Raw genomic sequence first — 26,220 nt, 5'->3', positions numbered from 1 at the left:
AACATTCAAGTTATGCTGTGGACTTTGGGTGTTTGTGTTGTCTTCTGTAAAAGAGGACTCATTATGGAGCCTAACTCAAGAGCAAATGAGAAGATTAAATGAGAAATTGCACATGAAACCCTTGGCACAGTAACTGTATAAAAACTCAGTAACAGTGACCATATGGGTGATTTTCCTTAAACGTGTGGTCTTTCTCTTGTCCAGCTTGAAACAGAGGGTCAGTGGTGTTTTCAGCAACATAGGCTGGGATTCATGGTGACCTAAAATGCATGAAGATTGATCCTATTCCTAACACCTTCATATTGTATGTGCCTCAGATAGAATTAAAGCCTTATGGCTCTGATATCTGTTATTTATTTCTTAACTAATATAACTGAGACCTTGCTCAAGATGTGCTCATGAAAAATTACCCTTTTAATGGTGAAGCATTTAATGAGAAACTGGATTATCTACTGCATAAGTGCCCTTCATACAAATTAGCTTGGCCCTAGGTCCTAATCTAAATTGGGCTCCCTACTTTCCTCTAAATGGCCTAATATTTTCTTATTAATCTCTGCCCTTGTTCACCTGCTATGGTTCTGCCATCTCTTATGAATCTTCTTTCTCGGCAGAGTTCTGTGCCCTGACAAATGTTTCTTAAGGCTGTCTTTGTATCTGACTCATAGACATTTTCTTAGAGATGACTGATGACTGGAATCTGTTCCATTTTCAAGCTGTCTCTCCATCCTTCCATGGAGTTTTAATGCTGCCAATGTATTGACTACCATCAGATTTGGGCCAGGTGAGTTTGGGTACAAGATAAAGATGGGGCTTTATAAGAAAGTTGAGTAGAAAAGAAGCAATTGATCATGGTGGTTAGGCAAACAGACTTGAAAACACAGAACACAAGCAAACCACACACATGGGCTTTCACACGAGACAAATCTAGGTTCAGGTTCTACTCAGTAAGCTTGGACAAGTTACATGGCCTCTAACACTTTCAATGTAGAGCCTCATCTGTGAAACCTGAATAATTGTACCTACCTCTACAATTACTTTCTGGACTTAACAGGTTGATGCATATAATATACTTTGTGATGAATGCTACTTGGCATTGTTATTACAATTAAAGTTTGGGGAAGTCTCCGTGGTGAAAGAGATGTTATTATGCACTGAAATAGTATCATATGTTGAAGAAGAGAGATGTTTAGCTATGATATAAGGTGTATTATGGCAAATGTCCCATTGTTCTTAGCTCTAGTCTCTGACATCTGCTCTTACAGAATGCTGAGGCCTAATTATTATACTGATTATAGTTGCTGACTAATCATCCATGTGTTATATTTGCTTTATGGAATATTACTCAAAGGCTTTAATATACAAGGAGTCAGCAGGGCTGTCGTGGGGAAAAAAGAAAAAAATCTGGGAGTCAGGACCATAGGTCCAGGCCTGGCTGGACAGACATTCCTTCTCTCTGCCTCCCACCCTCCCAGGATTGTGTTTTCTTCTTGCTTCTTTTACTGGGCTTGTAATAGTGGTGATACTCACGCTTATAATCACAGCACTTTGGGAGGCCAAGATGGTGGATTGCTTGAGTCTAGAAGTCCGAGACTGGGCAACATGGCAAAACCCCGTCTCTACAAAAAAATAGCCAAGTATGACAGTGCGTGTCTGTTGTCCCAGCTACTTGGGAGGCTGAAGTAGGAGAGTTGCCCGAGCCTGGGAGGTGGTGGCTGCTGTGAGCTGTGATCGCACCACTGTACTCCAGCCTGGGTGATGAAGTGAGACAGTTTCCAAAAAAAAAAAAAAAAAAATAGTGGTGACAGCTACCATTTGTAGAAAACTTACCATGTAAATACATGCTTCACACATACTATCTCATTGAAGTTACTGTTCATGCTAATGCTGTAAGGTAGATACTTTATTGTCATCCAACACTTTTTTTTGTTTGTTTTTTGAAATGGAGTCTGGCTCTGTCGCCCAGGCTGGAGTGCAGTGGTGCGATCTTGGCTCACTGCAAGCTCTGCCTCCTGGGTTCACACCATTCTCCTGCCTCAGCCTCCAGAGTAGCTGGGACTACAGGCGCCCACCACCACGCCCGGCTAATTTTTGTATTTTTAGTAGAGACGGGGTTTCACCGTGTTAGCCAGGATGGTCTTTATCTCCTGACCTCATGATCCGCCCACCTCGGCCTCCCAAAGTGCTGGGATTACAGGCGTGAGCCACCGAGCCCAGCCCATCCAACACTTTTAAAAAGGGAGGCTCAGACAGTTTAGTTGACTTTTGAGAGGGACCCATGATTGGAAACGAGGATGTCTGATTCTAAAGCTTGAACCTTCTTACACACCTAGCGTAATGCAGATACATTTGTATTTGCAGCCAACAAAAACTTAAGCTTCTAAGGGCACAGACGTTGTCTCATTCATCTGTTGCCAGTGAATAGAGCACTGATACAGAGGAGATGCTCGGTAAGGGATGAATGTATAAATGAATGAAATGAAAGTTGTATTTTGTCATTAGAAATGTACTATATGATGGTTAGTGATTGATGTTGTGCTTTTCCATTTTAAGCATATCTTCTGATAATTCTCAACCCCACAAGATAGAAAGGCCTTAGTTTGCACATCTATAGATAGAGGGAAATAGGCTGAATTATCTCTAATGTCCTCAGCTCTGTGTTTCTGACAGAATGAGGTAGGCATGATGAAGGAGAAATCAAGAATTGAAGTTAATGATATTATAGGAGATGAATAGCAGACAGATAGGACACTCCGGGTTTTAAGAACCAACTGTACAGTGTCCAGACCTCTGACTAGTCAAAGTATGATGAGGTTAGTGATGGGTTTGAGTTCCTATGTATTCATCTTATTTGAGACTATATTTACTTGGGCAAACTACCTAAACTCTCTGATCTTCAGCTTCATCATCTGGAAAATGGAACTGGTTTGCTTGTGAAGAGTGGGGATAAAGTTTATAGAACATCTGGCATGGAGCGCTTCCTCAGTTCAGAGTTAACTTTATTGTCCTCACTTCATGTAGATATGCTTGAGCTCCTGGTTGATGTGTCTTAGCAAAATATTATCTTAATAATTATTGAGAGAGCCTGTTGGAAGGGGCAGACACACAATAGCACGTAGCATGGAAGCCTATTTCCCTGCACACATGACTTACCAGAAGAGATGGCATAAAACCATTTTTTGATAATTGTCCTCAGGTCATTACTCTGGAGTTTCACTGTAAAACAGCTTGTGGAATTGGGTGGGAAGAGGGTCTTGGACCCTGGCCAAGCTATTATTGAATGTTGGCAATGCCAGAGACTCGGTGCTAATATTATTCTAACAACAATTTCAGACATGAACTCTTAGTGGGTGAATATTATCATTTGTTGAATATCTCTTGTTTATCAAACCCTGAATTACATGCTTCACACATGTTATCTGATTTATCATAATACCCTGTTGGGGTGGTTATTTTTAACTTATTTTTCCCTACCTGAGAAAACTGAGTCTCAGAAAGGAGAAGTAATTTGTCTCAGGACTTAAATGGATGGAGTCAGAATGTGCATCTAGGGATACTACTATTCTTTTCTCCTGAGTCCAGTGATTTGACTTTCTGGGAATGTATATGAAACCAGACAGCGGAGCTTGGAATTGGGGATACTCAAAGCCACTGGGGTCTGCACAACTACATATTTGAATCTGCTTTTTCTCTTTTTAGGTCAGGATCGCAGTGAAGCCACTTTGATAAAGAGGTTTAAAGGTGAAGGGGTCCGGTACAAAGCCAAATTGATCGGGATTGATGAAGTTTCCGCAGCTCGGGGAGACAAGTTATGTCAGGATTCCATGATGAAACTGAAGGTGCTATGCAAACGTTTTCTTTTAAATACTTTGTGTTTAATGTGAATGAGGAAAAGAATTACCATCATAATCGTAAATAACTTTATTCATTTATTGGTAAATTACTTGGCTCACTGTTGAATCACCATATTTTTTCACTGGGAAGAGATTTCAATCATTCAGCAAATGTTTATTGAGCACCTACTATGTGGAAATATTTTGGTAGGCCCAGTTTTACAATTTTTGAGTGTATCACATTTTATTCCATTTTATTTTCATTTTGCAACTCCTGAAAAAATAAAATTACAAAATTATCACATTTTTTATCCCCCACATTTTATGAATTTTGCCACCTTTTTTATTTTTGAATAAATAATATGTATTTTTACCATATGGTAAGAGATGTTAAGATAAAAGTTGATTTTATTCATTCTTATCATCTCTACTAATGTACCCCAAACACTTTAAAATAATATCCTTAAAGTAAAATGTAATTATATTTTGGGATTTGGAGATATCATGAAGAGATTTCTGATTTTAAATGTTATAAAGAAGCCTTTTCTCTGAGGAATCGAAGAAAGAAATTAGAATTTTTTTTTTTCTTTTTTTTTTGAGACAGAGTCTCGCTCTGTCACCTAGGCTGGAGTGCAGTGGTGCAATCTCAGCTCACTGCAACCTCCACCCCCCGGGTTCAAGCGATTCTCCTGCCTCAACCTCCTGAGTAGCTGGGATTACAGGCGTACACTACTAGGCCTGGCTAATTTTTGTGTTTTTAGTAGAGATGGGATTTCACCATGTTGGTCAGGCTGGTCTCAAACTCCTGACCTCGTGATCCATCCACCTTGGCCTCCCAAAGTGCTGGGATTACAGACGTGAGCCACTGCGCCCAGCCAGAGATTAGAAATTTTTTAAATATACAAAATAAATTATTAAATTTTATTAAACAGCCTTAAGAGTATACAAAAATAACACTTTTCTCGGATTCTGATGTCCATATATTGTTTCTTTTAAAAAAGTTATAAAACATTGAAAAAATAAATGATTTAGCAAGAAGTCTACAAATATCATATGTATTTCAAACATATATAATTTATTTTTCTGATTACAGAGTTCACTTATGTGCATTATGAAATATTTTGAAAATACAGAAAAATATAAGGAAGAAAACTGAAATAATCCACAATCCCACAAAGCCAATCAGTGTCAACATTTTTGTGTATAATTTGCAAGTTCTTTTTGTGGTTTTTCATATATAGTATATGAATTATACACATATATGTAATAAAATTGGAATTATAATTTATACAGTTTCCTGTCCTAGGACTTTTTCTCCTTCATCTAATAATATATATGAGCATATATACATATATATATCTTCAAATAGCCCATGAAGATATAACTTTGTCAATGAAATATTTTCAAATGTAAAAGGAAGAAAAGAAAAAAAAGCTTGTTAGGTGTGTAAAAGTATTAAAACCTGTAAAATGCATAAATGTAAAATGTGATAAAATCTGCATCACCTTTACTTTCATAGATGCTGAGTAAATCACAGTTATTATTTTTGTTTATGCTATACAAATTTTTTAGTAGGTTAGCATACATATCAGATGCTAAGTTTCCCTATAGTATGGCTCTAAGAATCATGAGTTTTTAAACTCTTAATTTTCTACACTGGATATTCATTTATATATCTTCTTTTTATTTGTTAAGCTGTTATATAAACAAACTTTATTTTAATAGTTATGTATTTACTATAAAGTATACTAGAAAAAGGCATAAAAGACATCAAGACCATGATTTTGCAATCACCTTGGAATAAGTTAATGCATCTTTTTTTTTCAATAATTAAGCAATTTTATACAATTTTACGGTAGTCCAGTGATGAGTTTTCTTCTCCCAGGTTCAGAGCTGAGTGATTAATAGACAAGAGTTGGACAGGAAGAATTCCAAACTCCATCTTTCTGCCTGATAAATCCTGGCCTGGAGGATGTGACTTAGATACACAGTCACAGTGAGCATCCTTGAATGAGATGAGCTATTGCACTTGGTTTGCAGGGGTGTTGGACAACTGCAGATCCCCCTGTTTTCCCACCCTCTGCCCTTGCCCAGAGTAGGACCCGTGACTCGTGCATAAGATCAGACGAGAATGCAATCTGTCTATCCGCAGGCAAATTACAAAGAGAGCCCCAGAAGAGATTGATTTTTGTATGTTCAGCCGCTGCTTCAAACTCTCCAATCAGATAGAGCCACACCTTCCATCCCAAGGGGACCCTAGTCAAAGATGAGGATAAGGGCCAAGATCTTGATTATTGCTGAAGTCCCTCCTCAGTGAATATGAAGTCTGGCAAATGGAGATTTGCTCTAACAAATCTTAATTAAAAGGCATGAAGAAAATGCAGAGATCTGGTTCTCATCCAGAGCCACAAGTCTGCTGAGGAGGAGAAAGGAGCTCATGCTCCCAGCATCTGGGAGATGACCATTCACCAGGTTCAGTCACAGAGCACTTCATTGGCCAGCTGCCTTCTTGGAAACCTGAGGCCTAAGTGGGTGTGAGTCAGGAGTTGGCCTCTGCTCCCTGAACATTCTCACTCAGTATTAACATTAGCCTAAGCTAGCTGGACTAGGCCTAGCAATGGCTACCAACCGTGTGTGTGTGTGTGTGTGTGTGTGTGTGTGTGTGTGTGTGTGTGTGTCCTGCAGTGAAGTGCTCCATCTGTCACCTCTCATAACCATGAGGTCCCCAAAGCCCTGAGAGTTTGTCCTACTATAACATACTCCTGTCAGCTGTGCTGAACTTTTTGAGGGGTCCTTGATTTCCAGACAGTTGTGTTTCATTATTTGCAGGTTGCTGAGAAGAATGTTGACATTTCAGCTCCCAGTGGTTTTTCTTTAGGAAACACAGAAACATAAATGATCAATTCTCTATTTGGCCATCTGCCCAGGAAAGTCAGAGAGATGTACAAAATGCCTCTTACCCTTGCAAAAAGGCCCACTTACTCACGTTAGGCCATATGAGAAATAAAAATTCTGTTGCCTTTGCTAGACTCTCTGAAGCTGGTGCATGTTCTTGCATTAGAGAGTTTTCTCTTGGATTGTAGGGGATTGAGAGGGGATTCATATAATGAATATGAGTGACCCATTGCGTGTCTACCAACAGAGCATCATGATCATCATCATCATTATCATTTGTTGACATCATAATATTTTAATTTACAATCCACAAAGCGTTTTCACATATATTATATCTTTTGATCATATGAGATATATATTAGCTTCCCTGTTTTGTAAAGAAGAAATCTGAGGGTCAGAGAAGTTAAAGTATTTGCCTCACAGCCTTCATTTAATCTATGATAAAATGAATTCTAACCCAGATACCAAGACAGCCTGTGTTTGACAAGACACAGTTTTGCCCTTAATTGTATTGTTTTGTATTTGCATTTAATTTATTGTGGTTCCCAAACTAGGTCTTAAGCTCCTACCAGTAAGCTACTACCCAGTAGTCACATCACACATCATTGACTTCTAAACTAGTCAGCTTTCAGAAACAAAATGGTGGCAATTAAAGTTAAGGAAAAGGATGAGGTCTCCAAAGACAATGCCTAGAGAGCTAGGTGCAGAACGTTAGGTATGTCAGTCAGAGTCCTGAAAGAACCAAAATCTACCCCGGAAAGATCAGATGATGGTACTTTAATGAAGGAGCAACTTCCAATGGGTGGGTAGATTTAAGGTAGCAAATGAGGGGTGGTGAGGTACTCAGAATCTAGCAACAGTGGGAAGCTATTGCCACTCCTAGGAAGATATATATTTACTGGAGCACAGGAAGAGCAGAATTGATAAGAAAGTCTGCCTTTCTCACCACACAAAATATAGCTACTACCAGAGATGCAAATGAAGGATGATAAGGGAATGGGGAGCAATGCCCTGACCTCTCTCTCCTTCCACCCGCTGATCTCCTGCCTGTGCCTTGCATTGGTGGAACACAACTGGAGCCATGGAGAAGGAAGCTCAGGAGATCAGAGGATGCAGTTCTAGTCTGTAGGAATCAGTCTCTGGGCAAAAACGGGACAGAGAAAGATACTTGTACTCCCCTTTTTAACTGGGAAAAAAATGAAACTTAGAATGAACTTTTTCCCTTTGGTTCATATACCTGGTAACTACCTAGAACTGAGAGTGGAGAATGGAGACTAGGCTTATTACATGGGGCTTTCTGGAATAGCATTCTAAGGTTTTCAGAATTCATGCCTGAAGCCTGCTGCATTTACACATATGCTTTACATGTTCCCTGGAGAGCACAGTCATAACGTTGGGTGCATGTACCGTGCTGTGTGAATGTTCTCAGAGCCCTGTCATGTACATCATACATCTGATTCTCACAGCAACGCCTGGGCTGGACAGGGCAGCCTGTGACTCTTGCTTGTCATGCCTGACCTTTTCTCTATATGTAACTTCCTCCATTGAGATGCTGCCTACTTATGACTCCCTTGAGGATGCCTGTGTCAATCATTTCACACAGTGCCTAGCACGTGGTATTGCTTAATCATATCATATTAGCTCTCGAAAGAATAACTGTTATTTACTGAGCCCTCCCTGCACACTGTGCCAAGTGCAGTAGATGCATAGTTTGCTTAAGTGTCCCCACACTCTTATGAGGTGAGAAATGTGAATATTATTCTCATTTTTGGGTTCCTCTTCACCATTAAGTTTGGAAGCTGTTGGTTCTACCTAGCTATTTTCATAAACTTTTGGACATATCTGTAGCATGCATCATTACATGGTCATTTTTTAAAAACCTGTTTCTCAAAAAGGGGCTCTTAGAGAAGAGAAGATTGTAGTAGAAGGATTCCTACCTTGAGAATCAGAAAGATCGCTGTTTGACTTTCAGTTCTATGACTTATTAGTCTCTTTAGGTTCTAGGAGGTCATTTGATCCCCTGGCCTTATGTTTCCTCATCTGTAAAATGAGGGAGGTAATTCTTACTTCCCAGGATTGTGATATTGACTAAATTATATGATAGGTAAAAGAACCTCTAGCATAGGCATCCAAGAAAATGTTTGACTCTCTGGTTTCCAGATTTCCAGTGGTGACTTACTAGGTCAAGTGGCTAATATCAGGCACAGAGTCCATAACAGGACCTACATCCACATCTTTTGACTCCCTAACCAGAGCTGTCTCCTGAGCTTCTGTTAGTTCTGCGCAGTGGCCATGAATAGTCTTGTGGGGAGATGAGCCCGTCAGTGTCCTGAAGGTACTGTCTTGCAGCAGGCCCACTCTAGACTGAGTGCAGTTTTTCAGAGCTTGACCCAGAGTCCTGTCTCACAAGAAAAACATGCTTGCTAAGATGGGACTTTTCTTTCCCCAAAGATAGCACCTTATGGATTGTCCTTCTCTTTTTCATTTGTCATGTAAAGTCACCATCAGCAGCCCCAAGTGGAAATGCTCCTGGAACATGTATGTTGGCTTTTTCCATCCTTCTTTACCTACAGCCGTGTTCTACCAGCGGAATTCTTTGGTAGCTACTTGATACCAACAAGCAAAGGGGGCCTTAGTATCTAATCAGTACTACTATGTGCCAGGAATTATTGCTTTTTGATATTCCAGGAAATCTGTGAGCTAGGAGCTGTTAGGACTGTTTTGGAGATAGAGACGTTGAAACTTCTCTTCCTGACCAAAGGTGTAGCCCTTTCCCCAACCTGTCCTGTGCTCTTCTCACCTAAAGGAAGAAGGAATAAAGCCAGAAGGAGACAGTCTCCTCCCCTTTGACAGTCCTTCCAGTACTTTCCTTTAGGAGGTACATCTTAGTCTATTTGTGCTGCTCTAACAAAATGCCTGAGACTGGGTAATTTATAAAAAACAAATTTATTTTCTCACAGTTCTGATGCTGGGAAGTCTATGATAAAGGGGCCAGCAGGTTGGGCGTCCAGTGAGGACCCTGATCTCTCTGTTCCCAAGATGGTGCCTGTTACTGCATCCTCCAAAGGGGATGCATGCTGTATCCTCAAAACAGAAGGGCAGAAAGGGGAATGAACCCATTCTCTGAAGCCTTTTTATAAGAACCCTAATCCCCTCTATGAGTGTTCTACCCTTATCACTTAATCATCTCCCAGTGCTATCACACTGGCAATTAAGATTCAACACATGCATTTGAGGGAACACATTCAGCCCCCAGCAAGGGGCTAATTGTTTTTCTGATTTGTATGTATCCTGAATATCTGAGATTGAAGGTTGGGGTGTGAAGGGATAGTAATATGTATTATTTTAGTCCAAATCCATCCGAGAACACAGATTTAAAAGGCAAGTGAGGGAAAGTCACTTTCCTTCTCTTTGAGTTCCTGCTTTACACTAGGCTGCATTCTCAGCCCTAGGCACAAACCAAATAAAAAAAGTTCCATGCACAGTTGAGCTTTTGTTCTATTAGGCAAAGGCAGACAATCAACGAATGAATTTGTGAAATGTCAGATGGTGGTAACTTCCAGGAGGAAAGTGAAGCAGGGAAAACAAAGGAGATGCAATCTGGCATAAAGGGTATGCTCTGTTGGCTAAGAGGGTCAGAGAAGGTGGCATTAAACAGAAATTAGGAGTTACCCCTGGGATTCCAAAGACGTACTTTGGCCATTTCTGCATGTTCCTTAAAAGCATCCCACAGTAAATTCATGGGAAAACAAGGAGCACACTGAGCAATCTAGAAACCACTGAATGTGGGGAGGGATTGAAGAGACAGAGAACTCTGCTTTGTATGTGAGTTAAGGGTTACTCTAACCTTTTTAGAGAGCAGTCGCTGGAGGAGCAGTCTTATGTCAATATGGAGCAGCTCTGAAGAGCTGAAAGAGGAAGATTGGAAGGGGGTTGTAGGGAGAGAGACTTAAACTCCCTAGAAATAAGACACATGTAAAGGATAATCACTGGTCCCAGCACCAAGTGTTAGGAGAGCTGAGTTGTAGTCTCAGCTCTTTGACCAATTCCCTGTGCCGTCTCAGGATGGTCTACTACCTTTCAATTCATCATTTTTCTCATCTGTCTTTTGAGAAACTTGGATCTATTAGTTTTAAGGTTTTCTGTGCTGCTATACATTCTGCATGTCTGTGAGTCTGCAAGACGTGCTTGAGAATGAATGGGTGATGTATGAAAGAGGGAATTTCCTCCTAGTAGGTGTCTATAAACAGGAACTGGAACACAAACTGTAATGGACATTCATGTATTTTCTAGAAGAAATTCATTTTTATTACATTTCTTCAGTATACCAGGCATTATGCTAGGTACTTTACGTAAATGTTTATTTAATTCTCTCAACCATGCAAAAAAATGATGTATTTACACTTAAGAAAGTAAAGCTAAGAGGTTAATTTGTCCAAGATTATACAGAACCAGGAGTATGACTTAGATATTCTTATTCCACAGAATGTTTCCAATACCCAAGGTGAAGATAATCAAACATCCTCAAAAGAATGTGCCTTCCTCATACCTCTGGTCATATCTACTGCTCTCTAACACCAACCATTCCCCAAAACTGATGCTGAGAATAGCACATAGTAGTTTTATCTCCTGGAAATATGAAATCAATATTATTTTAGACCTTTCTTCTTCTAAAAACCCAGAACCATAACTGCTGAGAGTTGGGCTTAATCTTGCCATCTTTAGAGGCTGGCAGTAAGCTGGAAGCCTCAAGGCCCCTAATGCATGGTCAGCAACAGCCCCTGAGAGTGTAGATCCCTTGAAAGGTCTTTATCCCCTGAGTTGTACCCTAGTATGGAGCCCATGCTTTCCTGCAACTGGCCAACACAGAATCTAATTTGAAAAGCAAGTGTCTTTATTTTTAACTTGAATCATATCAACTGTAGGCGACTCTGGATAGCACATATTCACTTAGCAATTATTTGCTAAGCACCTCCTGCCCTCCGGGGACTGTCCTAAGCACGAGAGATAAAGCGGTGAACAAAGTAACACCCCAACATTTTGTGAAGCTTACCTTCTCACTGATTCATAGACATATCTTTGGCTTATAAAACGTTTGAGACAGTAAGGAAACAGGTTTTTTTTTTTTTTTTTTTGATGAATGGAATGTGAGAATGAGAGGAACAAGGGTAATGGTAAACACAAAATGTCTTTGGATAAAAATTGCAATCAATAGGCATTTAACTATAGTGATCACATTTTTCCAGCAAAATGGACAGTCTAGCATTTGTTTTTATTTTCTTTCTATTATCTAAAATTGATTCATATGAAAACTTTTTCCAGAATTATAAAAAATAAAATTATATGTAGGAATATACTTAGTGGCTCACCTTTATTTAAAAGGTTAAAACCATATCTAATATAAAACCCACAAAAGACATTAATATGAAAACCATATTGTGTCTGTCTTGGGACCCCCAATTCTGAGCTGAGCATCTAGACACCATTCTATAAAGTTCGATTAGTTAAGTGAGTGAACATTCAAACATTTTTCTATACAATGTGTTAGAAGCACTAGGATGAGCATGACCCTAAAACACCAAGAAGATGTGAGCGCATTGAGTAGAGAAATGTGGAAGTGCGAAAGAAAAGCAGTGTGTATGATTGGTGGCATTGGTTGATGGTATCTGACGTGCCTTTGGGACCAGAGAGAATTTTCAAATGAAAACACTAAAGTAAAAACCATGTTCTTCCTGTCAACAGGGCGTTGTTGCTGGCGCTCGTTCCAAAGGAGAACACAAACAGAAAATCTTTTTAACCATCTCCTTTGGAGGAATCAAAATCTTTGATGAGAAGACAGGGGTAAGTAAAGCAATCACATGGCTTTGTGAAATTGAATCCATTGACACATGTGCCCTTAAAAGCCTCTACTCTCTGGGAAGAAATCTAAAACAAGCATACAAACACATAAAGCAACTGACAAACTTGATCAACTCTGATCATCCATCAAAGCAGGTCTGTATGCTGACTTGGCCACAGTGTGACTGCACTGTGTTTCTTATAGTGTAATAGTGATAAAAGTGTCCCACTATCCTGGTAATCTGATGGGAGATTGATGAGCTTTGAAGATCAATGTGTAATGTGACAGTTTAAGTTAAATTTCTTTGTGTGTTGGCAACTTTAATGACATGCGTCCTAGAGGGAGATACGTGTACATCTTTTGACTCGGTCAAAGCATCCAGACTCTCTTGAGTTTAACCTGGAGCACCTTGCAATTGCTGTAATCAAAAAGAATAAATGGAGTTCTCAATCTTAAAAAAAGAACTCTATTACTGCACGACCAGGAAATTTAAGGGCTGATATATTTGTTGAACCCACCAAAGAAGTGGTTTGTGTTTTCATCAACCTTACAGCTGCAATTAACTCCCAGATTCATCCCCAGAGCTCTCCTGACACTGTCAGTCCTGTTCATTGGTGGTAAGAGGAAAATAGAAAAACCTTCTATGATCCGTTTTCCAAGAGAACAAGAGTCAAATAGATGTCTTTTTCCTTATATTTATTCAGTGTTTTACAGCTTATAAAACACCTCCATGTATATCACCTACCATGAACTTCACAAAGGTAATTTATCAAGCACTTCATAAATAATACTTAACCATCTGAGTTACATGACCTTGGTCATTTTGCATTATTATTTTCTCTTCCTTGTTCTGGCTAGTGTGAAGATAACATAAGGGTAGTAAGATGATAGTTTAAATGTAAAAATGGATTTTCTTCAGGAAAAAAAGCTATAGAAAAATTACTCCTGAATAACTAGTAATAGAATGGATATCTGTACACCCCTGATCATAACAGCATTACTTTCAGTAGCCAAAAGGTAGAAGCGACCCATGCCTGTAGATGGATGAATACAAAATATTGTATATACAGACAGTGAAATTCTATGGAGCTCTCAAATGAAAGAAAATTCTCACATGTGCTACAATGTGTATGAGCCTTGAAGACATTATGCTGAGTGAATTAAGCCAGACACAAAAGACAAATATGGTATGATATCATTTATATGGATTACTTAACATAGTCACAGTCATAAAGACAGAAAGTAGAATGGTGATTGCCAGAGACCAGGGAAAAGAAAAAAATGAAGTGTTATTATTTAGTAGGCATGAGGTTTCAATTTGGGAAGATGGAATCTTTTGGAGATGAATGTGGTGATGGTTGCACAGAAATGTGAATGTATTTAATGCCACTGAACTGCACGCTGAAAAATAGTTAAAATGGTACTTTGTATGTTATGTATTTTACCACAATAAAAAATAGCTAGGTGTAACTCTCATTATGGAGTACCTCCTATATACTAGACGCGTGTTAGTTTACATACATTATTCAGTTTCATTCTTGCAACATTCCTATGAGGTGATACTAATAGCTACTTTATCAAGTATATATTATGTGCCAGGCATTGTGGCAAGCCCTTTATAAGTACCAGGTCATTTAATCCTCACAACAACCCTAGGAGGTAGATGGTACTATTATTCTCATTTTATAGTTGAAGATAGCAAGGACGGAGAAGTTTACATAACTTGCTGGCTGTAAGGGGTGACAGAGGCAGGATTAGAACCTAGGCAGTCTGGCCCCTGAGTCCTTTTGTTTAACAACGATGCCTATTATCTCTCAAGATAAATCTTTTCTAAGTTCACCCATGTTTTGTATTCTTTTTCTTTTTTAATTAGTTCAGGGGCACATGTGCAGGTTTGTTCTATAGGTAAACTCATGTCACAGGGTTTGTTGTACAGATTATTCTGTCAGCTAGGTACTAAGCCTAGTACCCAATAGTTATTTTTTCTCTTCCTCTCTGTCCTTCAACCCTCCACTCTCAACTAGGCTCCAATGTCTATTGTTCCCGCCTATGTGCCCGTGAGTTCTCATCATTTTGCTCCTGTTTATAAGTGAGAACATGTGGTATTTGGCTTTCTGTTCCTGTATTAGTTTGTTAGGGATAATGGCCTCCAACTCCATCTACATTCCCACAAAAGATGTGGTCTCATTCCTTTTTATGACTGCATAGTACTCCATGGTGTATATGTACAACATTCTCTTTGGTCAGTCAGGTGCAGCCATAAGAGGAGACATTGGAGAGCCTCTGGAAACAAACAAACAAACAAACAGTTTGTTATACTCACAGGTCCTAGAGACTGGAGCACAGCACACCACACAGAGCCACATGGGAAAGACACCAGGGTGGTCAGGAGGCAAAAGACAAGGAGCAGAAGGGGGAGACCTAAGGCCACTCCTTTATCGGGATTGGCAATCCAAGGCAAGGCAGGTCACAGCAAGTGATTGGCTAGTTCGAATCGTTTTGTCTGGCTCTAAGCTGTAGGGGTGATCCCCCTCTGCCCCAAGATAGTGGAGGCAGAGGAATATTGCTTTCTGGGGTGTATGAACCAGGCAGAGGAGGGATGACTCTGGATTGGTTAGTTTGCATATCAAAGACATGCTCCTGGCTGGGTCCTTTATTATGTCTAAGAATTGAGAAACAGTCTCTCCCTAGTCAGAAAGATTTCTTAAGATGTCAAAACATCATATACAGACAATTTAAAAATATTTACAATACAACCCAGCATGTAGGAAGCAGAACTGGGATTTCACCTCAAGTCAACCTGAAGAAAAAATCAATGCAATTTTCCTCTATATTATAGAAGGTGGGCCTATCTGGGGACGCCTTGGTAGAAGGGAGTTTAGGATGAAGGCACAAGCATTGGTAGTAAAAGGGCTTGAATTCGACAGGATTGCAAGCCTAATATAAGCTTTATCTGCCTTCATAAAAATATAGCTTCAAAACCCTGGGGAGGTGGGTTCTCTGTTCTGTAAAGACCATAGTTTGGAGACCCGTGCTCAGTTCTGAACTCCACATTTTAAATTGGATATAGACAAATGGAAACATATTCTTATGAGGAGGATCCAGGCAACTGGGGACCTGGAAACTACGCTGAACCAAGACTTCTTGACACAGATGTGGCTCATATGATCTTTGGGAACACAGAATATGGGGAACTCTGGGCTTCTAGTCCTCCAGCATTCTTTATGGGAGCTTAGTAATGTGGATCAAGCCCAACTGAGAGATACTTTCACAATGATTTATATGCCCCAATAGGTGATATCATCTCTAGTCTCTTCCATTACCATGACACTTGCTTTGTGTAATCAAAGGGACAAGGACAGAGGTAAAGGGTATCTGGTATTTTATCTTGTCCGAGGGTCATGTTTTGGGCTTTGCTGTTTTATCACGGACCCCATCATCAAATAGGCTGTGCCCAGATCATTGAAGTCCTAATTACCTTGATTTTAACTAATTAGGGTAGTTTATGTTCTTTACTTTTATCTTCATCCTTACTCAAATGTGGCTAAACTGTCCCCAAAGAAAGATACCACCAAACCTTGTAGCACTATTTTTGATTCTTTAGCTGGACACAAAGAGAACAACAGTAAAATCATTTCCGCCCAAAGCCATTTAGCTTTGTAGAGGACATGTTAGATCCCTAGTGGAGAATTAGGGAGGAAGTAGAGTTGAATGTTTTCTGTCTCACTTAGTCTACCCCAGTTTTGTTAGATTAACATTAGACTTCTGTAGCATCTGGCAATCTTAGCTTGTTAATATGCCTTAACAAAGGTCCTAAAAAATGGTTAGAAGGACTGAATATGTTTCAATCTGAAGTAAAGAAGATAAGGGTCAGGGTACCCCATATTAATAGTTTTCCTTTTTTTGTTTTGTTTTTTGTTGTTGTTGGTTTGTTTGTTTTTGAGATGGAGTCTCACTTTGTCACCCAGGCTGGAGTGCAGTGGTGCGATCTTGGTTCACTGCAACCTCCGCCTCTCAGGTTCAAGTAATTCTCCTACCTCAGCCTCCCAAGTAGCTGAGTCTACAGGTGTGCGCTAGCACACCCTGCTAATTTATCTTGTATTTTAGTAAAGACAGGGTTTCACCATGTTGGCCAGGCTGGTCTTGAACTTCTGACCTCAGGTGATCCACCTCCCCTTGGCCTCCCAAAAGTGTTCAGATTACAGGTGTGAGCCACCGTGCCTAACATTAACAGTCTTTATATGAATTGTCAAGTAGGAAGAGGAGCTGACTTGCTCTGTGTGACCTCAAGGAATGGAACCAGGACTAATTGATAGAAGTTTTAGGAGGTGGTTTCTGTTTATCAGTAAGAAGGCTTTTCTATCAGTCAGCAGTTAAATGGACTGCCTTTTGTGTGAGAGAGTTCACCGTCGCTGGGGGTATTTAAGCACCAACCATCTGATGAAATATTGTTGAAGAAAGTCAAGTAGAAGATAAAGTGCTGAACAAAGTCACATCTAAGTTGAATCCAGAGACTAATTTTAAGATTATGTTTTCTCTCACAGTCATATCTATTGATGCTTTTTATTTGAAAAACCTCCATTGGAGATTATGAGCAGAACAGTTTACTAAACCTTAGTCATTGCCCAGCAGGGGGCTGACTCAATGTGCAGCATGGGTTGTAAATGAAGGGTTTTTTTTTTCCATATCAAAGAAATGGAAAACTGGGTCTTTATCATTTGGAATGACAGTCTTAGTTGTTTATCTCATCTGCAGTTTTTTTGCTCGAGCTTGACTGCACTTTTTTTTAAAACCAAGAAAAGAAACATTTGCGGAACGTGACAATAGCTAAAATCCAAAAGCTGTCAAAAATGTTTTGATCCCAATTAAAGAGACCCTTTGCAGCAATTTACACCCTGTCTTGAATTTCAAAGAACTCCTGATCCTAATCCTTATGTGAGTAAATTTTGTTTTATTATTAGCTTGTTGCAGGGAATAAATCAATAGTGAAAGCTGTTCATACATTTAGATACCTAGATATTGCTAATATATCATGATGTTACTAGGTCTGTAGACCAGACGGATGGATGACAAGGAAGGAGTTATGTCATCTTCATTTTGCAGATAAGGACAGTGAGATTCTGTGAGTGTCCCTGACCTGGCTGTTGACTCAGAAGAGACTTTTCAACTCCAAGACTTTCTAGTGAACCTCACTGACTCTCTTCTCTCTCCAGTCACCATTTCAATCCATATAATTATTATGACTTTATATCATAAAAAATGATACACACTGCAGGACCCTACAAGTAAGTCTGTTTCTTAGGATGAAGGGCAGTGGCCTGCATCAACTTTTCAAGATGTTGCAACATCCTTGTTGCCACAGACACATGTGAATTTTGCTTATTCATTTGAATGAGCCAACACTTACTTAGAGCTATTAGACGCAACAATCTAAGTATGCTACGGCAATTCTGTGAAGTAGATGCTATTATTATCACCATTTTGCAAATGGGAAAGCCAGGGTCCATATAATTTAACTCACACAGCTAACAAATGGCAGAGCTTGGTAGCTTAGTCCAGAATCTCTGATACTAGTGAAGTGTTACTAATAATAGCATACCAAATTTTATAAATGATTTTATAAAATCATTTTATGCTTTGATCTATATTAGAGCAGATTCCCTATTATCTCTGTCTTATTGTCACTGTTACTCACTTTCATTCTTTCCTGAGCTTTCCTGAGTGAAGACAAAAGGGGTGGAGTTACAACTGGGACTGCTTCATCCGTAGTTTGTCTTGGATAGACAGAATGTTGACAGTATAACCCATATATGATTAGGCAGTACAGGTTGAGTATCCCTTATCTGAAATGCTTGGGACCAGAAGTGTTTCAAATTTTAGAGTTTTTCAGATGTTGGAATATTTGTATTATATATACTTAACAGTTGAGCATCCTAAATCCAAAAATCCAAAATCTGAAATGCTCCAGTGAGCATTTCCTTTGAGCATCATGTCAGGTCTCAAAAAGTTTTGGACTTGGGAGAATTTTAGATTTCAAATTTTTGGATATGGGATACTCAACTTATAACATATTAGATGCCTACTCTATGCCATGTACAGCCCTGTTTCCTGAGGATTTGAAGATGAATTGGTCACTCTCCTTGCCCCTGAGATGCGCATAGTTCATTAGTGAACCCAGACTCACAAAGAGAACTAACAGCTGCCAAGATCCTGGGCTACTCCCACCTCCTACCTGCTATGCCTTAGTTATTTTGTGCACATTTGCTGATTCTTAATCACGATGTTATTTCATTTTTTATGTAGTAAGTATTACCGGGCACCAGCTATGTGTGAGTCATTATGTGATACAGATACAAGTGTGAACAGAGTTGTCCGTGTTCATAGACTGGGGTTTAACTTTGCCAAGAATGTTCCTGAAAAATTTCACTGACTTGGCAGTGGAGGAATGAGTTGGAGAGGACCAGAATAATTAAGTAAGGGAAGAGAAAACAGTATTTCTAAAGGCACAGATATATGGAAGAGAAAGATATATATGTGCATTCACTCAGGAAATAATTATTGGGTACCTGTATAAATACAGAGATAAATAAGGCCTCATCTTTGTGTTCATCACTATTGTCTATCTAGCTAGCACAATGACTCACACATAGCTGGTGCCCGGTAATACTTACTACGCAAAAACTAAAATGACTTCATGATTAAGAATCAGCAAATGTACACAAAATGACTAAAACGTAACAGGTAGGAGGTGAGAGTGGCCCAGGATTCAATATTGTCCCTCAAAATAGATAGGTAATTGTGTTTTAAATACAGTAACTGCACTTAAATTTCAGGGCTGATTTAATAATTTATTCCTCAGTGAAAACCAGATGTCACCTTATTTGTGCCTCATCAAAAACAAGTCTGTTCTCCTTTCAGTTCAAACTGGATGTTTTGAGCAAGGTTTGGAGAGAGCAAATGAGGTTGAGAAAGGGAAATGTCCCAGGGAAGAAGTTAGGAAAAAGCTAAGGAGGCTGTAGAGCATCACACTGGGACCTGGTGGTCTCTAGGACCCAGAAGTATCTGGGATGTTGCTGTCATCCTGGACAGTGAGACAGTGCACAGGACTCTCACAAGACTGGGGATAAGGGCTAGCCTGTAAACATGACAGTGTGGTTTAGAGCAGGCTTTCATGGATCTGTCTCATTTAACATCCAACAGTTCTTGGAATTTTTTATTATCCCCCTTTTATAGAAGGATCAACTAAGGTATAGGTAGGTTAAATGACTTCATGAAGTTCCACCCTGGTCATTTGACCCCCAGGCTCCACTCTGGTCACCCGAAAGAAATTGAATTCAAATTAGAACTCTTTAATACCCAAGCTTATTTTCTTTCTTTTGTTTCAGAGATTCTCAGCTTGATGGTTCTGTGTCTCTAAGGAGTGGTTAGGAAATGTATGTAGGCAGTTTGGTAGTCACAACTTTTTGCAGAGGGGTTGGTAATGCAGAAATTTAATTGTTAAAAGCCAAGGCTGCTAAATAATCTGCAATATTCAGGGCAGACGCATACAGCAAAAGATATTTTCCTATGCTATATGACTTTCTAATGTCTTTCTAGACATTCATGTAGATGAAAAACCTGTTGGTAATTATGTGAATTTAAAAAAGCTAACTCTATTTAGCACATAAACAAAGTATTTTTACCCATATACATAATACTGAATTTTCCAGAAATGCAACTAGACTAAGGGAAAGATGAAATTATTTCTAGTTAACGAAAATTTTGTATCTTTTTACTAATATCTCTCCAATCTCCCCACCCAACCCTCCCTCTGATAACCACCATTCAACTCTCTGCTTTTATGAATTCAGTGTATAAATGAGATCACGTAATATTTGTCTTTCTGTTCCTGGCTTATTTCACTTAATATAATGTCCCCCAGGCTCATCCGTGTTCTCCAAATGACAGGATTTTCTTTTTTGTGGCTTGATAGTATTTCATTGCATATATATACCACATTTTCTTTATGTATTTGTTCGCCGATACCACACTTAAGTTGATTCCATTTCTTGTCTATTATGAATAATGCTACAGTGAACATGGGAGTGCAGGTATCTCTTCAATACACTGATTTCATTGCTTTAGATATGTACGCAGTAGTAGGATTTCTGGGTCATACGGTAGTTTAAAGTAGTTTTTCTTAATGTGTGTGTGTCTCTGTTTACTCATCCATAAGATGGAGATAATAAATGTACCTATGTCTTAGGGTTGGTGAAAGATTAATTTAGTCTTCTAAGACTTAGAATAGTGCAGAGTAAAGTAAAAAGCCCAAGGTGTTAAATAATATTACATTATTGGCTATATTGTCCTATCTCTTATACAGTCTTTCTATGTCCTCTAAGCAGAATTAAGAAAGCCTTTTATGATGTCCCTACTTCATCTTCTGCTTACTGTATCCTAGCACATGATCATCTGTGTCATAATGAGTTGACTCACACTCCCATCAGACTACAAGCTCCACACAAGGTACCCTGGCTCATTTATTGTTGTATCGGCAAGGCCTGGCATAGGAGACCCTGGCATATGACAGAGATGCTAACTGGTCATTGAAGGTAAAAGGGAAGACATTCAGGGATCGATAGAATGAAAGAGAGAGAAGGGAGGAACAAGGAAACAATGACTATGTCAGCTTACAATGAAATGCTAATCGTCTGGCCCTGATATTGGAGCCCAAGATGCTATGTACCAAAGATGCTAGTTTTGCCATGTAGACAGTAAAATATCCATGATTCAGAATTATCCAGTCATACGATGTCAGGGATGGAAGCTCCCTTAGGCATGAACTAACCCACGCATTTGCGAATGAAGAGATCTGAAACCCAAAGAGAAGTGAGCCATGAGATCTCCCTATAAATTATTTGTAAAAGCCTATACTTGAACATTGCTCTGGACAGATTTGAGTCATTTTTTGATGCTCACAAAACAGGAAGCAGGGAGTGTCCTCTTCTTTTTCCTATTTTTTAAATTTTGCCTTTCTTTTCTCTACAATCTCTCCTCTCTAGACCACCCCATACTCTTTGCGTATTACATTCAATGTTCAGGGCTTCCACTGGCCCATGGCTGCCCTAGATCTATTTTAATGTCAAATAGATAGAACCTCGAAGGGAAAAAATTGGGTCTCTGTGTGGTTAGTGTCTTGTTGGATGATATCGGATTTTAATTTATCACAACAAAAAAAATCAATTCGTAGCTCAAAATCAACATATTTTTAGAAATTGGCACTGTCAGGAAGCTGCCTTCATGAGATAATTTATAGGACCAAGTCTGTAATTCATGACAGAGAAAAGGGATGTTCGCAATACCCTGGGAAGTGAGACCACGAATGTTTTCAAGCAGATTTGGTCAACTCAGAAATGTTCTTAATGATTCCTTTTATCAGTCTTGGTCTTTAAAAAGCTATGGTGGTACTATTTTCTAAGCTAGTTGCTTTTACATGCTTGGCCTCATTTAACTGAATCCTCTAAGTGCTCAACTAAGAAGCCACTACTCCCATTAGACAGATGAGAAACTGAGACCCGAGGGGTTCAGCAACTTACACAAAAACAAATATCCAGCACACTGTGGAGCTGGAAACTGATCCCAATATTATATGGTGCTAAGGCCCATGTTCTTTCCAGCTCCAGGCAGTCGCGTCTCACCTCTTCATGGGCATAGCTAGGGCCTCTTGCAAGCAAGTGATCATTCATCTGCTCACCAGGGGAGAAGTCAGACTGCACATAGAGTTGTCAGCATGCAGACAGGCCCTGTGACTGAAGATTTACAGTGACTATTTGGGCCTCTGAAGAGATGTGGGAGGCACTAGTTTCAAAGATTCAGAGCCTAAAATTGCTGGGTGACCTTGGGGATGGCTCATCTGCTTGCGGGCCCCTGTTTCCCCGTCTGAAAACCAAGGGTCATATGACATACTTTTACTTAAAGGGCCAGATGGTAAATACTTTAGGCTCTGAGGGTTATACAGAGTTTAAATAGTGCAACTACTTAATTTTGTCACTGTGGCATCAAAGTCACTGCACACGATATGTAAGCAAATGACTGTGGCTACATTCTAATAAAACTTTATTTGTAAAAATAAAGTCATCTGCTGACTGTGTTCTGGTTGATTATTAAAGATTCTTCTAATTTTCTCATTCTCATCCCATGATGGGCCCATGAGCCCTTTGGCATTAGGGGATGAAGACTAGGTGAAAAGCTATGGTTTTTTATTTCTGGATCCTTTGTTCACTGCTCTTTTGTGGCTGATTTTGGAATAAGTGATGAGTATAGAGTGTTTTGTGTGAACTTTCAAGATAAATATTCATCTTTAAAGAATTGTATTATTTATTTATTTTTATTTTTGATTTTTGACTTTTATTTGAGACTCTCACTCTTGTCTCCAAGGCTGGAGTGCCATGGCATGATCTCTGCTCGCTGCAACCTCCACCTCCCGGGTTCAAGCGATTGTCATGCCTCAGCCTCCCGTGTAGCTGGGATTACAGGCGCGTCCCACCACGCTGGCTAATTTTTGTATTTTTACCAAAGACAGGGTTTTGCCATGTTGGCCAGTCTGGTCTCGAACTCCTGACCTCAGGTGATCCACTCGCCTTGGCCTCCCAAAGTGCTGGGATTACAGGCGTGAACTACCACGCCCAGAGAGTATTATTTATTGCTACCGTTTGTTGAGTACTGATTGCCAGGCATGGTGCTAAGTACTTCACATAAATTTTTGTCATTGAATTATTACAATACAACTATTAATTACATGTTATTATCCCCATTTTACAGATGAGGTGACTACGACTCAGGAAGGTTAGGTCACTGGAACAAAACTACTCTTAAATTTTCATCTATTTACTCAAAAGCTACTTATTGAGTACCTACTGTGTGCCAGGAAGTGTTCTCCAGGATTTGGCTACATTGGTGAACAAAATGAAGGTCCCCACTTGGTGGAGTTTACATTCTAAAGTGGAGAGACAGAGAGAAAAAATAGACGTACATAAATAAGATAATCTGTTAGAAAATAATCAGTGTTACAGAAAAGGAAAAAAGCGAGGCAAGGTCAGGGCATTTTTCCACTGTACTTTCTTTGTCCTCGTGAAAGGGCCTGTGACATGTGCGCTTTGTAAATCACAAATATTAACGTGCTCTGGGAGCGTCCTGTACCTTTGAGGGTCAACTGAATAATAGAGAAAGACGCTTCTGAAAATTCTCATCCAAATTCCAGAGGCTGTTACACTTGATAAATCAGAGCTGTCCACTTGGGTGTCTCTGCTTTTGTTTAGATGGCTGATTGCTTTATATGGGGTCTACTGCTTATTGTTTTTCTATCTCCCTCATTTGTTTTAAATTTTAATTTAAAACTCATTTTCCATGACTGTGCCGTGGTTATTTAATAGGTGCTTCTATTTTTGTGAAGACACTCCTTAAGGGAGCTGTTTGTATCAAAGTGATGATACTGTAATTAGGCACAGCACTGACATGAGGATTCTTTGTGCACCTCTCAAGTGCTTTGCAGAGATGGCCAGAGGTGGAGAAGCAATCATAGTTCTGGTTACAGTAAAGGAACGTGGTGTCATAGAAAGCAAGGGACTGGGTCAAAGTGAGAAGAAACTAGTGAAATTCATCTTTTAGTGGGGAGAGTTGTGTCTGAGGAAATGCAAGCTTGAACCTGGGGACAGGGTGATGGAGAGGAGCGCAGGGGCTGGGTGACCAGGATGGAGCCTGGGGGCTGGGTGACCAGTGTTGTGGACAAAGGGCTAGATTTGCCATTAGCAGGCTTGAATTTGAAGAGTTACTTAGTTAGAAGTATGCATATTGAACTGCAATGAGGAAAACGACAATGAAAACAATAGTAATGATAATGATTACGCTTACTATTTTGCCAGATCTTGCTGTAAGAGCTTGACATATGTGTCATTTCATACTTGATGAATCACGCAACCTCTTAGTAGCTCAGTGTTCTCCTTTGGACTATGAGAGCATTAATTAGCTAGCCATAACAATTTTGGAAAATAGAGGTATTATCTCTTTTTTTATAGAATATGATGCCAACGTTCAGAGAGGTGCAGGGGCTTACCAAGATGTCTCAGCCAGTGAGGGTGCCCTGTCTGCTACATTCTTTCATATCGCCCGTGTGCCTGCCAAAACAAAGAAATGGGTATGAGTGTATCCATTCTGTTCCAGATGTTACCTACAACAGAACGCTTCAGTGATTTACTGGCTTCCATTCTGTACTGAAGTTACTAACTATACATACTTAATTTTCGATTCTGGAATTAATAGTGAGGTGAATTTAACACCTTCACATTTTTAGATCCTATACTCAGTCACTACTGTTTTTCTTGGAATTTTCACTGTTTTTCTTTAAAATAAGAATAACCATGCCAAGCTGGTAAAGTCTCTGCATGCTCTTCTATTTGTGATATGAAAGATGGAGGGAATTTTAACAAAGAGAAACAAAAATGCTAGACTATACGTGACTTGAGGGCAGGGTCCATGATTTAGTCATCCTTGTATTTCCTACCTCCTGGCACATGATCAGCTCCCAGTAGGTATTTGTGGAATTGCACTGAATTTTTCATTGTAAAAGTCAAGAAGCCTTTGGTTCACCTCTTTGTCTAGCTATGCCTATAAACCTTTGATTGCTGTGGGTGGCATCTGAACTCTGTAAACTACCATCTCCCTGAGACAGAAAATGGCATCTCCACCACCTCTTCGGGTGGGCTGCAGTGGCACAACCCACTTTGTTCCAGCCATGTCTGTCCTTCTCAGGGTTCCTTCAATTTGTAGATGAGTAGAAGGTTGCATAAAATATATTAAAGCTTGCATATAATGTGTTAAATCTCAACCTCTGGTCTTATTAATGACCTTAATGCATAGGTAACACATTTTTCCCTCATTTTTCTTTCTGTTTACCCATCCATCTAACTTGATTTCTTCCTTTCCCTCATCCTTTTCTCCTACTTTCATGTACCTGTAGTATATACTTGCCTTTTTTATTGCCATATGCATTTTTTCAAAGAGATTGTATAATACCTACTACATATAAGATATACAGTATAACCTGCTATAGAAGAAATATAATATCTTATGCAGATTGACAGGAAAGGAAAGTTGGTACTGTGTGTGGAGCACTACACTAATATTACAGTGTAAGTTCCTGACAGACAGAAACTCTGCCTGATTATCCCTGCAGCGTATGAGTCTCACCTCTTTTCTTCATCCTGTGCCCTGCCAGAGGAGGGAGCCCTCCCCAAAGGTGGGAGTCCCTTCAGGGACCTATGGGGTCTGCACCTCCAAAGTTTGATGCCTGTGTACCCTAGGTCCTGGAACATGTATACAGAACATGTGCAAGGATGATCTGAGGGATGAGAGGGAAAAAATTAGCCTAGCAGAGCTGCTGAGATGGTGAGAGATGAACTTGGGCTTGTCGAATCTTCGGTGCTATGGCGACTGTGCTGAGTAAATTATGAACACTGACTCATTCTGTCATCACAATCACACTATGAACTATAGATATTACTAATGCCATTCTTCCACAGAAAGCAATGAACATGAGGCATGAGGCCAGGGTTGTGGGGTGGGAGGGACAGGCATTCTGAGCACTGAGGGCAAAAGCCAGTGACTTTTTGGTTCTGACTT

At 39.6% G+C, this 26,220-nt stretch overlaps 1 protein-coding gene across 4 annotated transcripts in view; it reads left to right on the top strand.

The window, feature by feature from the left end:
* DAB1 (DAB1, reelin adaptor protein) overlaps window positions 1-26,220 on the top strand; it is a 427,600-nt gene that overhangs the window by 275,641 nt on the left and 125,739 nt on the right. For all 4 annotated transcript variants that reach the window (XM_025390490.1, XM_025390506.1, XM_025390498.1 and 1 more), the window contains exons 3-4: window positions 3,697-3,836; window positions 12,468-12,566. In XM_025390490.1, coding sequence (XP_025246275.1) covers window positions 3,697-3,836; window positions 12,468-12,566 — 239 coding nt within the window. The remainder of the gene's footprint in view (window positions 1-3,696; window positions 3,837-12,467; window positions 12,567-26,220) is intronic.

Source organism: Theropithecus gelada, chromosome 1 (genome assembly GCF_003255815.1).
Source record: "Theropithecus gelada isolate Dixy chromosome 1, Tgel_1.0, whole genome shotgun sequence".
Taxonomy (NCBI): Eukaryota; Metazoa; Chordata; class Mammalia; order Primates; family Cercopithecidae; genus Theropithecus; species Theropithecus gelada.
The sequence above is the reverse complement of the archived record's forward strand: the minus strand, read 5'-3'. Positions and strand labels throughout refer to the sequence as shown.